Source organism: Heteronotia binoei, chromosome 7 (genome assembly GCF_032191835.1).
Source record: "Heteronotia binoei isolate CCM8104 ecotype False Entrance Well chromosome 7, APGP_CSIRO_Hbin_v1, whole genome shotgun sequence".
In the NCBI taxonomy this organism is placed as follows: Eukaryota; Metazoa; Chordata; class Lepidosauria; order Squamata; family Gekkonidae; genus Heteronotia; species Heteronotia binoei.
Genome location: NC_083229.1, coordinates 89,402,711 through 89,418,015, shown reverse-complemented (window position 1 = coordinate 89,418,015; position 15,305 = coordinate 89,402,711). Strand labels below are relative to the sequence as shown.

Here is a 15,305-nt window from a genome sequence, read left to right as displayed (position 1 = left end):
ACAGAGAAACACTGATTTTAAAATTTAAAAAAACACTAATAAAAATTCTGTTATTACCTGTCCAATATCATATGATGTCCTGATGGTGGCAAGGCATTTAAAGAAGCACTAGTAGATGCCTTATAAACATAAAGAATAATCCTACGCATGTTTAAGAAGAAACTCTGGATATCATTTGTTTGTTGTGGAAGATCACATACTACAAAAAGATATTTAAAAATTAGGGAAATGTTTTATTAATCAAACTAAAGTTTAATTCCTTTGTATTGCTGTATCAAATATAAACTGGTCTGACATCAGTCAGTCACCAGGAGGATTATTGTCATCTTTAAATCTAGTAGTTCTCCACCGTATCAGCTTGGAAATTGTACTCTATTCATTTCACACTGAAGTTATAGTTTGATAACGGACATTCAACTTGATATGGTACTACACAGTTTATTTTTAAAATATGTAGCATAACAATATGTACATGTAGTTTCTTGTGGTGGAAAAACAGTTCTTCCTTCAGACATTACAAGAATTTTTTCAACAAAGGAAAAATATAATTTTTTATAGGAACAGAAAAATAATCCTATGAAATATTTTTTGAATGAGTGTTCACTCAAAGTGTATAGTATGTAGATTTTTATCCAACACTTCACAACATAATAAATGATAATTCTTATAAACTACTATAACAATATCCAACATATTTTCAAGTATGTCTGTTGTTTAAAAAGTAATTCTGTCCACAATTAGTCTGCCTATACAATGTATTTTCAAGGACATATTGTTTAAAATAATTACTTTTGTCCACAATTAGTTTGCCATAATGTGTGTAACAATAAACTATTGAAAAGTTCAGTGTTGTAAACTTTATATCTAAACATGCTGCTAGTCCTACTGAGACTGTTTCTGTCCAAAAAAACTTCATCCTGCTTACTACAAAATTAATTTTCAACTTATTTCTTTCTGATGGCAGAAATCAAAATACATGTAATAAGGTGGTATATGGTACTGCAGCTCTCTTTGTAGAATAGAACATATCCACAATTTACTTGCAAAAAGCTAGCAATGCGAACCTAAGCAGTTTAAGCCCACTTACCTGAGTGGATTTAGACAGATGTGATTATGACCAGGATTATACCACAAGGCATTTACTACTTCTCATGGCTTTAAAATATATCTAAGTTTTACATCTTTAGGGTACAGCAACAGATTTTCAGACTCTTCAAAGTCTTGCATTCTTCTACCTCCCTCCATAATTTTTCACAAGCATAGCTGAAGTAGCCAACTTTAGGTACATCAATGACAGCACACAGTGAGACTGACCTGCAATCTGTACTAATTAAGTTGTTGAGGAAGCTCGCAGAACAAAAGTATTTTTAGCATACAACAGACAAACTCCCAATTTTTCTTCTAAAACCCATGTTATAAAATGAGAAGTTAATAAAGTAAGCTAATTTACTAAAGCCTTGATGATGCAGATGAGGCTCTGCAAGAAAATATACTGTGTGTGTCTCTAGGGAATCTGTGTTATCTTGCAGGTCAACTCGTCAGAGATAAAAGGAAGCTGACTGCTGCCCTTTGCAATTTGAATGGAACTACAATTTTTTTTCTGTCTTGTTCAGAGGAGCCCTGGCATTCAGCATACAGATGCTGCAAGAAAAGGCCTTTAAGATTATAGCCAGGAATCTCCCCACCTCTAACTTTTAGATTTTAACATCTATAGCCTGAGGTAGAGTTCTGACGAACTTGAAAGCTCATGAACACTTTGGTGTCATTGTATCTGGCCCCAAAATGATTTCATTATGGATTGCTTTGGGATGTTGATCTTGGACCAATACTGCAAAGAACTTGTATGTGTGTGTTGAGCTCTAATGGATGCAGCGAATAATCTGATCAATGATACAGAAACATCTGTTTTTGTATGCTCTTTTACTCTTAAATCCTATTTGAGAGCTTGAACACTTAAAAAAATACAGTATAGCTTGCTAAGATTTCAAGGCGTCAAGCAGTATTTAGAAAAGTATCATTTAGCTTCAGTAAAATTTAAGATTAATTATCTTAAATGCTTGATGATACTCTGAAAAAGCATTTAAGTTGAGAAGGCACAGCAGTGCTGCATACTTAACTAATAGGGATGGGCATGAACAGGCTCACAAACCAATGATGAATTTTGGCCGCTTACTTGTTTGCAAACTGAAGTAAATGGCAGGTCAACTGGCACAAGCTTTCCTTGAACTTTCAAGCTGTTGGTGCCAGTTTGTAAACAGATATATTTACGGACAGTCTCCAAGGTCCCCGGCTGCTCCTCTACATAAATACCACAAATATGCACAACAGCAATAGTGAACCTGGTTCTTACCCCCATATGCCAAATTTATGTAATTGTAAGAATTTCATAAATTCCTTCGACTAAGACAACTGATCTTACCTTCAGTCACCAGCTCTTCCCCTGGGAACTCTTCATCAAACTTTACATTTATCGCTGGATTATTAGCTGGGAGTATATTTCGGTTTTGCTGTGGATTATGCTGGATAGCTCTGAAGAGACAATTTTAAAGAGCAGCTGTCTATGTCCCATTAATTTTATTACACCATATCCTCAGAAAGATGCTAACACATACAATAGTGTGCAGAAAGCAATTATTCCTTTTTTCATAGACCTATTTGCCCTGTATCATATTGTACTTAAAGCTAAAGCTAATTAGCTTCTTGTTTTCTCAACAGAACTTTATCAATGTAGCAGGCCTAAAATGAGCATACTTTAAACACCACAAGAGAGAACACTTTTTTACCCCAGTCAGGGATCTTAGATTTGGCTGCTACTGATGATCATAGATCTCCTTCTGAAAAATATTGCCCTTGGATGCCCAGCAAGAAGCAATAATTTTCATCCCCTCTGTGCATCACACAGAGAACAATTTCTCACTGCATGTTATATGCAGACATTCAAAAGCAGCAGGAGATTTTACTGCTTTAAAGCACTTCCAAAGCCTGCACAAAGTGACAAACTGGTCCTTCCTTTGAGTTACTAGCACATGCCAGAAGCCTGCGGGTACTAACAGAGTTGGCAGCCATCTCAAATATACACAGCATTCATACTTTCCTTGGGTATCCTCCCAAAGCTCTTTGTGCTTAAGGCAAACCTATACAAGAAACAATGGTCTCTAACAGTATACTAACATACTCCACTTCTATGAACATTTTATTCTGTTGATGACAATGTACAATAGAAAATGCCTGATAAATCATTTAACAGTGAAAGTATTGTGGTGTCAGAAGAGATGTAACAGTAACATTTCTACATTGCAGCATCAGCCACAATCCACAAACAGCACCAATTGGAAACTGAAATATCTATGGCAGTCAGATTAGCAGACTTCTGTCCCTAAAACCCCATGATAAGCCCCATGGAATGATTTTAATTTTCCTCATCTCAGCCAGAGACCAAGCACCAGTGCTAAGTTTTGTCTCTTTGTGTACCCAGTTTAGACAGATTTTGGAAAGGTGGCAGCTTTTGTTTATGATGTCCATAAGGGGAAAGCTCAGTGTTCAGCACCTTCAGTCATGTGTGCTTATAAAGCTACTTCATTCTGAATAGACAACTGATCCATCTAGCTTAGTAACTTTCTGCTTTCTGAAAGTGGTTCCAAGGCTTCAGGAAGAGAAAGATCCTTACAACGCTTGTTCCCTAAGATCTAGTTATAAATGATGGTTGTTGAACCTGGGAGGTTATGTGTGTAAAACATATGCACTACCCACTATGCTACAGCTCCTTCCTACATATGACAGAACAAGGCACATCTAGATCATCTGGGGACAAAGACAGTTATGGAAGTAAATCTGAAGAGCCAGCCTGATATAATTCAGCAAGAAAATAACAACAACAAGATGAAGATGAGGAGGAGGCAGCACTTGAGAACTAAATTCCACTCTAGAAATAATATCGTAAGCACATAGCCAAGCTAAACTAGATCTATAGTCATCAGGTCTTTGTTTCTGTAAGCCCCTTTTATTTTCATCTTGTTGCTGTGTCCAACTCATTTTTACTACTCATGCACATATACAGCCCAAGAAATACAGTCTGGGACCATTTGCAGTACAAAGGCTGAGGGGATCAGATCAGAAGAGAGGGCAGGAGCAGATAATATCCAATCTGATTCTCAGGACACAAAGGATGATGGAAGACAGGAGAGATATGACCAATCCAAGTACCAGGGCTACTAATTAGAAACTCCCAGCAATTAATAAAGCTGCATCTTGACATAAAGCCTAACTACACACCGCACGTAACAGGTCAAAGACCCAAAGTACTAAAGTGGTATCACATTTAGCCATTGTTTCAAATTAACCTTCAGCCAAATGGTTACTGGGTGTGACTATGACCAGTCACTATCAGCCTGATTGTCCTCACATGGCAGCTGTCAAGATAAGGAGGCAGGAAAGAGCCACATATACTAATATCCATGAAGCCAACACAGAAGTCAGAACTTGACCTGCACAATAGATCACTTCTACTTCCCACTCCCTGATGCAGTCCCCTGCTCCCTCCCTCAGCTGCTTTTGAGTTTGAGCACCTGTCACACAGCATGGGAAGCAGAAGTTTCAGACCCATTCTTGCATAAGTGGAAGTGGGTTTGGATGCAGTGTACTATCTGAACAAAATTGGGTCCTGTCAGATTAAACAATTTAAGACCCAATACAAACCTGTAGCCATCTACTGCTTATTCATCAGGACAACAGAAGATAAGCGCAGCTGATACAAGCAATGCTGTTATTTTGCAACGAAAGCTGAGCCTCACCTGAGATACTGCTGTCTTGATATTTCATCTCCATAGAAGAAGCAAACTGTAGATAACACTGGTGCATTATTGTATTCACCTTCAGTACAGTTACACATTACTGTAACTTTCTGGGGGAAATAAGTAATTTATTGTTCAAATGGAATGTCATGGTCTCTCATTAAAGCTACTATATTTGAACTATGTCACATTCTCAATTGCATAAAAATATATAACATGTTTCTAAAACATTTTTGAATTTTGGTCATGTATAATAAGAGATCTTCTTCGTGGTCTCTGTGCATCACACTGATGGGATACAGGCGCCCGCGCCGATCACGATCGGTATTCTTGAAAGCTGCGGATTTCCGCGCCCCAGGCCCAGTGCGCTTGCGCAGAAGCCCCACCGCGCATGCCCGCTGGGACCGGAGCGGACATCCCGCCAGTTCTGTTCTGACCGCCGCCTGGATCAGTCGATCATTCGCTACGGTCGGTAGATACCCTTCTTGTTAGTTGCGAAGAAGACTTTGGCTAATTTTGTTCTATTTTGGGCGAGGGGGAAGGCGGAAAGGCTCGTCTATATATTTTTTCTCCGAAGTTTTTTCCCCTTTCCCGCGTTTTCCCCCTCTTCCCCCCCGTCCATTTTTTTCCTTTCCCCTCGCATGGAAAGGCGTTGGGGATTTTTCAGGAGGTGTACAAAGTGCGGGAGCAAGATCGCCCCTCTGGACGGACACGCGCTTTGCCTCCTCTGCTTGGGCGAGTCCCACAGAATGGACCACGTGCGCACATTGCGCAAAGTTTTCGCGGCAGACCAAAAAGAACCGGGCAGCCCGCCTAGCAGCTGCGCTAATGGAGCGTGCGTTGTCGCCCAAGAAAACGCCGACAGCGAGTCACAAGCTGCCGACAACAGAGTCGGTCGATACCGACAGAACTCCCACCGACGCCGATCGGCCCATGAAATCGGGCTCGGCATCTAAGTCGGCCTCCTCTACTCCTGCAAAACGGCCAAGGGAGGAGAAGGGAGCACAACCGGAAGCGAAGAGGAAGAAGAAGGCAGACAAATCCAAACATCAACTTGGAGTTTCTGCCTCTCCCGCCTCACCATCGGAGTCGACAGCGACGGTACCACCGCTAAAGCTTTTTGCTTCGCCTCGCCGCTGACTAAGACCTCCGATGCTGGCTTCCATGTCGACCCAGATCGCCATATCTTCAGATTCAGATCGGGATCTGGAGCTGACCCAACGGTCGGGAACGGAAGATAGCCCACCCGACATTCACACTGTAGAAGAAACCCTTCAATCCCGGACCCCTGTTCGAGGTCGATCGGCCACCCCTCGCCGAGACCGCTCCCGGAACCCGTCCAGGGGACGCTCACCCACGCCTCGACATTGATCCAGCACTAGGCGCAATCGCTCTAGGAGTGTACACGGAGACCCATCAAAGAGTCCTCGCCATCGACGCCGATCGCGGGAGTCGGACGAGGAGAGGTCCCCACGCAAAGACCGATCTCCTAACCGGAGACAGCCACCGCTACCGATACCCTGGGATCAGCGTCAGTGGCAGTACCTATATGTATTGTACTCGATGCCCTCCATGTTTCCCTGGTTTCCGCCAAGACAACCGGAATGGGACCAGCACTCGGAAGCTTCATGCCGGTCGAGAACATCCTATCAACCCTCAAGGCGTAGTGCGTCGGCATCGGTATCGAAACCACCAGATACCGTAACCCCACGTGAGCAGAAGATCTCCCCTCGCTCTCGAGGCGCAGAACGGGCTATTCCAGAGCCCTTAAGGGCCTCAGAGACCCCGAAACTCATGTCGGAACACTCCGAATCGGTGGAGGGCTCCCCTAGATCGGAAGTAGGCTCAACCCAAGAAGAGCATGAGATCTCCTCATCTCCGGAAGACCCATCGCCTTCCCACAAGGTAGTTGAGGACCAGCCCATTTCCCCATCTGAGGACCTTAAGTCCTACGGGGATCTTGTAAAACGTATGGCCCAGACCTTGTCTTTACCGACAGTACAACCTCAACCTGTAGTTACAGACAACGTCTTCGATATTGTCCAAATGGACACCTCTACTGCCATCGCATTACCATTGACAACGGTCATGTTGCATACAGCTAAAGCATCTTGGGACAAACCAGCGTCAACCCCCATATCCTCGCGCAGGCTGGACCACATGTACCGCGTCCAGGAATCCACGGCTGAATTTTTGTTTAACCACCCCAAACCGAATTCAGTTGTAGTAGCCTCATCATCCAAGGCGAGGAAGACACATGCTTCTCCCCCAGATAAAGAGGGAAAGAAGCTGGACATTTTGGGCAGACGTTTCTATTCAGCGGGCTCCCTAGGAGTCAAGGTAGCGAATTACGCAGCCTGTATGGGAAGATATCAGTACTCCCTATGGGACCAGCTCTCACCTATCTTGCCGGGCCTTCCTGACCAGGCTAAGAACGCCATCAAAAAGATCCAAAAGGAAGGCATGACCCTCGCAAAACAACTCCTCAACTCAGCCAAGCACTCAGGCGACGTAGGGGCTAAAACAATCACTTCGGCCATTACATTAAGACGTCACTCCTGGTTAAGATCGACCGCTCTACAACCAGATACACAGTCATACGTTGAAGACCTTCCTTTTGATGGTAATGGCTTGTTTAGTTCCAACACGGACTCGGTGTTACAGGAAATGGATAAGAGTATCCGAACATCTCGAAATTTAGGAGTACCTGTCTCCTCCAGATCCCAGAGCAGGAGGCCCTGGAGCAAACCTTGGAATAAGAAGCCGTTTACCAAACAAACCACTGAGCAACACTGGAAGCCAAGGAGCACAACATCGTTCTCCAAACCTCCATATAACTCCAAATCAAAATACTCCCCTGCCTCTTCCCAATCTTCCAGACAGAAAGGAAACAGGCAACCTAAGCAGGGACTTTGACTGCCCTTTCCCCTGCTCCTCTCCCCCCCCCTTCTTTTTCGGACCACACCAGGCTTTTTTGCCATTTCCAGGCATGGGCCAAAATCACCACGGACCAATGGGTTCTATCAATAATCCGGCTGGGTTATCAGATAGAGTTCCAAGAGAGCCCTACGGTTCCCACAGTCGTCCACACTGCAACATCTCCCACACTCCAAGAGGAGGTGCACTCACTCCTCCAAAAAAATGCAATAGAACCGGTTCCGACAAACCTGGAGGGACAAGGATTCTACTCCCGTTATTTCACGATTCCCAAGAGAGACGGAGGTCTCCGCCCCATCATGGACCTACGAGGCTTAAACCTCTTCATTCCACACCAAAAGTTCAGGATGATCTCCCTTCCGAACATCCTCCCCCTCCTCAACCGGGGAGACTGGATGGCCACGTTGGACCTGCAGGACGCCTATTTTCATATCACCATACACCCTGCATACCGGAAGTTCCTCAGGTTCACCATCGGAAGGTCTCACTACCAGTACAAAGCACTACCATTTGGCCTCTCCACGGCTCCGAGAGTCTTTACAAAAACCATGGTGGTAGTAGCAGCTCATCTGCGTCTTCAGGGAATCACAGTGTTCCCATATATAGACGATTGGCTTCTGGTAGCAGAATCGAGATCTCTCCTACTACAACACATAGACACCACCCTGGCCCTTCTAAGGGACCTGGGACTACAGGTCAACGAAAAGAAATCCTCACTCCAACCCTCTCAGAGGATACAGTTCATAGGAGCCATCCTGGACTCAAGAGCCTGCAAGGCTTTCCTACCAGCTCAGAGAGCAGAGGACATTATCTCCCTAGTGCAAACCTTCCTACACGATCATACAGTCACAGCATTACAGATCCAACGTCTGTTGGGCTTGATGGCATCTACCACAGCGGTATTACCGTTCGCCAGATTCCACATGAGGCTACTGCAACTGTGGTTTCTCAAAACATTCAGATGCCATTCGGACCGTCCGTCTCGCAGGCTAACCGTGCCACAACCGATCCTGTCCTCCCTGAACTGGTGGCAAGAGAAAGAGAATCTCCTCATAGGAGCCCCGTTCCACAGACAAACCCCGACCTTGTCCATCACGTTGGACGCGTCCCTGTGGGGCTGGGGAGCGCATCTAGAAGGCCTGTGCGTTGGAGGTCAGTGGCCTCAATGCCACCTACAGTACCACATAAACTTTCTGGAGTTATTGGCGATCCACCACGCCATACTCTCCTTCCGTCCATTGATTGTGGGAAAGACAGTAGCGATCCTGACGGACAACACCACTGCACTAGCCTACATAAACAGACAGGGGGGCACGGTGTCAAGGAAGTTATGTATGCTGGCGCTGAGAGTGTGGGAACTCTGCCAGGAGATGGACACAACTCTAATAGCCACCCACCTCCCAGGCACCCTGAATGTCTGTGCGGACTATCTGAGCCGAGGTGGGGCTTCGCTCCACGAATGGGAGCTCAATTGGGAGTTTCTCCAACCGGTGTTCCAGAAGTGGGGCACACCAGAAGTGGATGTCTTCGCCACCCGCAGCAGTTCGAAATGCAGGGAATTCTGTTGCAGAGGAGGAGTAGATCCCCTGTCTTTGGGGGACGGTCTGCTACTGCCATGGTCACACAGACACGTGTACCTGTTCCCACCGATCCCACTGATCACCAGAGTGGTCCACAAGATTTACAAAGAACACCCCAGAGGGATTCTCATCACCCCCTGGTGGCCCAGACAGCAATGGTTCTCCCCAGTTCTAAGACTGTCACATGGGACCTTCCATCAGTTCCCAATGGCTCCAGACCTTCTACTGTCACATCAAGAGCAAGTGATCCACCACGATGTGCCTCACCTGAAACTAACGGCATGGAGATTGGTGTGAGAGACTTATCGGCAAGAGCCCTACATGTTATCCTTAACAGTAGAAAACCATCCACTAGGAGGTCGTATGAATATAAATGGTCGAGGGTCACCCAATTCGCCTCGGAGGCCGCAATGGAACCCAAGACAGCGGGCCTCCCAATAATTTTGGACTTTCTGCTTTCCCTTCTGGACAAGGGCTTAGCGGTATCGTCAATAAGGGTGTACTTAGCAGCCATCTCCGCTAACCATGAACAACTGGATGGTTGCTCGGTTTTCACACACCCTAACACTAAAAGGTTCTTGAGAGGACTCGTGAAGCTTTATCCATCAACACGTCACCCGGCTCCCACATGGGATCTGCCGGTCGTTCTACAAGCCTTAGCGGGCAAGCCCTTTGAACCCATGGCGACCTGCTCTCTCCAGTTACTATCATGGAAGACAGCCTTCCTGGTCGCCATCACCTCAGCTCGGAGAGTAGGGGAACTGGCAGCGCTACGCTGTGATGACCCATACCTGAGATTTAGCTCCGAGGGAGTTTGGCTCCGCCCAGATGTCACTTTCCTCCTGAAGGTCATCTCCTCGTTCCATCTGAACTCGGAAATATACTTACTGGTGTATTTCCCCGATCCTAGTACAGAAAGGGAACGAAGACTCCACGCCCTGGATGTAAAGAGAGCACTCTCGTTCTACCTACATCGGGTAGGGCCGGGTCGCAAGGACCCCAGACTTTTTGTTTCGTATGCTCCAGCTTCACAGGGCGTTAGGGTCTCCCCTCAGCGACTCTCTAAGTGGATTACAGAGACTATAAAACTGTGTTATCTGCTAAACAAGAGGCCCTTGCCTGGGCCCATTAGAGCCCACTCAACTAGAGCCATGGCTACTTCTGCGGCCTTCATGAAGGGCGTGCCACTAAGAGACATTTGTGAAGCTGCCACTTGGTCCTCGCCACACACCTTTGTGAGACATTATGGACTGGACCTTAGGTGGTGCAGACGTTCGCCAGTGGGTCGTGCTGTTCTTCAGGAGCTTCCCTGCTGATGGACCGTCGCACCCTCCTCCAGGTACGAATTTGGCTTGCTAGTCTCCCATCAGTGTGATGCACAGAGACCACAAAGAAGATAAACAGGTTTCCTACCTGTAACTGATGATCTTCGAGTGGTCATCTGTGCAGTCACACTACCCGCCCTCCTTCCCATCCGCTGCCGGTCCATCTGGAAGGGCTTACGCAGCAGTCAGAAGGAACTGGCGGGATGTCCGCTCCGGTCCCAGTGGGCATGCGCGGTGGGGCTTCTGCGCATGCGCACTGGGCCTGGGGCGCGGAAATCCGCAGCTTTCAAGAATACCGATCATGATTGGTGCGGGCGCCTGTATCCCATCAGTGTGACTGCACAGATGACCACTCGAAGATCATCAGTTACAGGTAGGAAACCTGTTTTTCATACAATATTGTAGAGAAATCTTGTGACTGGCATTCAAACTTACCTGCTGCTCACCTTCTTTAAGGACAAACTTCTCTGGAAATACTCTCAGCATATGTGGATCCATGATAATTCTTTCACAAAAATTCCTAAAACATAATGCTTTAACATAGGCTGCCCGACACCCTGTATTTCTGAGAGAGAAAGAAACCTTGCTTGTTTCCCCAGGTGACGGCTCATTCAGCTCCACCAGGTATCTGTTATAGTTTTTTTTCACATTTTCTAAGATCACACTGCTTCTGCCCCCAATTCCATACAAGGGTATCTAGAGTTAAAAATACAAGTAATTTACATTAAGAATCACAAGAATGCAACAAAGATGAACATTCAAGACAGACAAATGATTCTTTATAAAGTAAACAGATAAAAACTTGCTCCTTGATGACAGACTAATATATTTTCCCAAAGTCAGTTTTTGGAAGTGATAGCAGACTTGGTACATATCAGACTAGAAGCCCAATAAACTTAGATAGCTTGCTTTAAAGTCAATGGAAGCTAAGAACAAAATGTTAAATAAGCAAAAAAAAGATCAGGGGAAGATAACCACTGGAAGGGCAGAGCACCAACAAAATCTTTAACTGATAGCCACACACATAAAGATAATATGAAACTAAAATACACCAGAAACCTCAACCTCCAGATAACTTGTATTTACTACCTAATTTTAAGGGTGCTATTAAGCACTGTGACTATTTAGAATGTTTCACAATTACATCTTTACTAAACATATTTAGTAAATAAACATATACATTTTAATTAACATATTTGTCATTTATACACAACTTGCAGTGTTCAAAGCACACTATCTTACAATCCTTACCACAGTCCTGTAATATATGCCAATAATATTATTCTTGTTGTATTGCAGATGGTTGAGGGCAGGGGATGATGCCACTGAGTAAGTTAATGGCAGATGTGAGATAGGAATGAGAGCTTCTAGGATCACAGTTCATTCTCTCAGTCACTAGGCTGTACTACCTAAACACATTCCAAACCACTTCTTCCTGAGTAGGCTCCTATTTAAAATTTCTCTATCACAGGAGAGTTAACAGCAAAGTACTATCAAAATATTTACTTTAATGGTACAGCTCTATCAGCCTATGGATCATGAGCTGACTCATAATAAAATCCCCTAAGGAAAAAAAATCAGTCATTTTTAATCTATCGTTACCCTGGATTTTTTTTTTTTTTTGGCAACTGAGAGGGTTACATTAGGCTCTGACCCAGCCACCAAAAATTTCCATTTGTTGTCTACAGGCACATCAACTTGTCCTTGCAAACAAAGAGAAATAAAAAATGTCCTTATATGCACAAATAAGCTATAATGGCTTAATTGTAAATTGCTGTCCCAGTTGGGTTCAAGACTTCCTAAGCAAAGACATACACCAGGTTATTCCTTCTCATACCACAGCAGAAAGGAAGTCCAAATAAGTAATTGTTATAATTGCAAGAGAAGACTTACAGTGAACTTGATTCCTTGTCTTGTTGGAAACCCAAGCTGTTTCATTTCAAGCTTTGCCAACATGCAAGCTAAACGAGGTGGTGTAAATATTAAGAACACACTGTAGTCATGTTTTGGTCGGATTTTGATTTCACAGTCGCTGTAAACATGTTCTCCAAGTTTAATCTACAGATACAAATGAAAATACACACACCATAAACTAATTTGATAAGATCTTAATTTAGAAGAGGTTAATTTTAAAGTAAAGAAAATTAGCAAATAGCAATGGGAAGTGAACTTACAACTTCAGCAGGCTATATATGTATTACCATAATTTTACAAACTAGCACTTCGTGGAAATGTTAACATCATAAGGTAAAGCAGAGAACTATGTAAGAACAGAAATTTCACTCTGTGACTGAGGTGCCTGCTTGTCCTATTGTTATGGTCAGAGTAAAACTGATCTTGCTTATCAGTGCTGACAGGGTCCTTGAGAGTGTGAGAGTCACCACATGTGCTCTTGATCCATGCCCCTCCTGGCTTTTCAAATGAAGATGGAAAAAGGTACTGGAACTGCTGTTGAAAATTATTAATGGCTCACTGACTCTGAAACAGCCAGTTGTTAGACTTTTGCTTAACAAAAAACCTTCATTGGATAAGGAAGAGGTGGCCAATTATAGGCCAGTTTCCAATTTACATTTTCTGGGGAGGTGATAGGAGTGTGTGGTGGTAGAGCAGCTTCAGAGGTTCCTGGATGACTCAGCTGCACTTAAGGCCTGTGTTTGGAAACAAGGCTGCTTTAATTGCACTACTGGATGATTTTTTAAAAAATTTTGATAGAGGGACAGTCATCTCTGTTGATACTATTTATTGGTAGCCTTTGACATAGTTTACACTCCTTTCTTAACCATTAGGTGGAATAAGGAGTAGCCCTTCAATGGCGTCAGTTTTTTTTTGTATAACCCTACACACCAAGCTTGGGGGTTGCGCATTATTAATATGCAGATGACACCCAGTCTATATTTCACTACACAAGCCTCCAGAAGGTGTCCATCTTAGTTCTAAACTGGCCCTTTGGGAATGTGGCGAAGGCAGAACAAACAGAATTTTAATCCAGACAAGACAAGAGGTAATGCTCGTTGGGAAGGCTGATGTTTTAGAGGGAATGAACAGTGTGGAGTTGGCCTTTGCTCACCAGGTTAAGACCATTAGGATGTTCATAGACCCAGGTCTTGCTGTCTGATAAACAGGTTAGTGCAGTGGCTAAAAGCCCCTTCTAACAACTGCAAGTGATTCATCAACCCTTACACTAGCCAAAAGTGTTCCTGGCTTTTGTAACCTTGCAGCTGGATTACTGTAACATGGTCTACATTGGCCTGCTCTTGAAGACAAACCAGAAACTGCAGCAGATGCAGAAATAGGCAGACTGTTTATTGTAAGAGGTAAGCTGATGGGGACATACTTTGTCCATTTTGAAACAGTAACCCTGGCTTCTAGTTTGTTTCCCTGTTCAATTCAAGGTGCTGGTTAATGTGTTTAAAGCCCTTCACAGCCTGGTGTCCACATACCTGAAGGACCATCTCCTCCCATATGGTCATCTGTACCAACTAGACTTCAGGGTGCTGCTACCTGCAGGTTTGCTGTCTGAGATGGAGACCTATCTGACATCAATAACCTGGGTCTTTTCGATCGCACTCCCACTCTGTAGAATGGGCTTCTTTGAAGAACCAAGGGCCTCCTATATGGAAATTTCCTTAAGATTTTTCTCCCAAATAAATTGTTAAGTCATAAGATGGTGAATACTGCAAAGGCAGATGGAATCTTCAGAGGGGCAACAAAGGCGGGGGGGTTGACAGGACTTTTAATGGGGTATGATAGTCATCCTGGGGTGGGTAATGGGGATTTTTTTAAATGGTTTTAGTCTGTAGTGTTTTATGTTAATTATTAGACATAAGCTGCCTTGAATCAAGAGGAAAGGTAGGGGACAAATATTTGAAATAAAGAGGTCAATGCTGGGGTAGTCTCAATGTTTTATTTTGGATTCACAGCTGCTTCACAACCATTTTCACACATATGTAAATAAGCGCAAGTGTTGCAAATATGTGGTCTGGGAAGCCACTAAACACAACAGAGAAGAGTTTCCAGTAGAACTGAAACATTCAAGTTTCCAGTTACAAAACCTGATTTCAAAAGCATTTTGCCTAACAAAATGTAAAGCTAGAAGAACATTGGCATATCAAGAACAATGCTACTACTTTAGAATTTTAAATGATGGAATTAATGTCTATTGTACTGTATTTAGGCAGCAACATTTCACAGAAGCTACCCATTTAGAAATTCTAAATAAAAAGCAGCCTCAAATACTGAGCACATTTTGCCATAAAAAAAAGCTTACTGGTTTCCACGGCTCACCTGAAAACAGTCCTGATCTTGACCTCTTATCACCAATCGTAACTGCTGGGTAGTAGTCTGAGAATCATTTCTCAGAATTAATTTCTGTTGACTAAAAACAACAAAACGAGTTTAATAGCCAGTTATCATTTGTTTGTTCTTGAGAGAGGAAAGAGCAGTTGCATGCTTAAAACCAATGAAGTTTAATTCTGGGTATAAGCTTTTGTATGCATGCCCACTTCTTCAGGTACATTGAAACAGACTTTCTCAAGCCTTACATATAGGTAGACAGAAAGTTGCGAGGGGAAGTAGTTGACAAGAAGGGCTAGTTACAGCAAGACCTAGTTATATATCTGCTGAAATAATTTCCCTTTGAATAACAAATTTTTATCTGCTTGGTTTATGCCTCC

At 43.8% G+C, this 15,305-nt stretch overlaps 1 protein-coding gene across 1 annotated transcript in view; it reads right to left on the bottom strand.

Annotated features, from left to right (window-relative positions):
* The window catches only part of CEP192 (centrosomal protein 192), a 100,416-nt gene that overhangs the window by 21,989 nt on the left and 63,122 nt on the right, over positions 1–15,305 (bottom strand). The window contains exons 39-44 of the mRNA XM_060244353.1: positions 14,917–15,007; positions 12,526–12,690; positions 11,068–11,328; positions 4,791–4,900; positions 2,420–2,529; positions 58–199 (exon numbers count right to left, since the gene is read on the bottom strand). Of these exons, the coding sequence (XP_060100336.1) occupies positions 58–199; positions 2,420–2,529; positions 4,791–4,900; positions 11,068–11,328; positions 12,526–12,690; positions 14,917–15,007 (879 nt within the window). The remainder of the gene's footprint in view (positions 1–57; positions 200–2,419; positions 2,530–4,790; positions 4,901–11,067; positions 11,329–12,525; positions 12,691–14,916; positions 15,008–15,305) is intronic.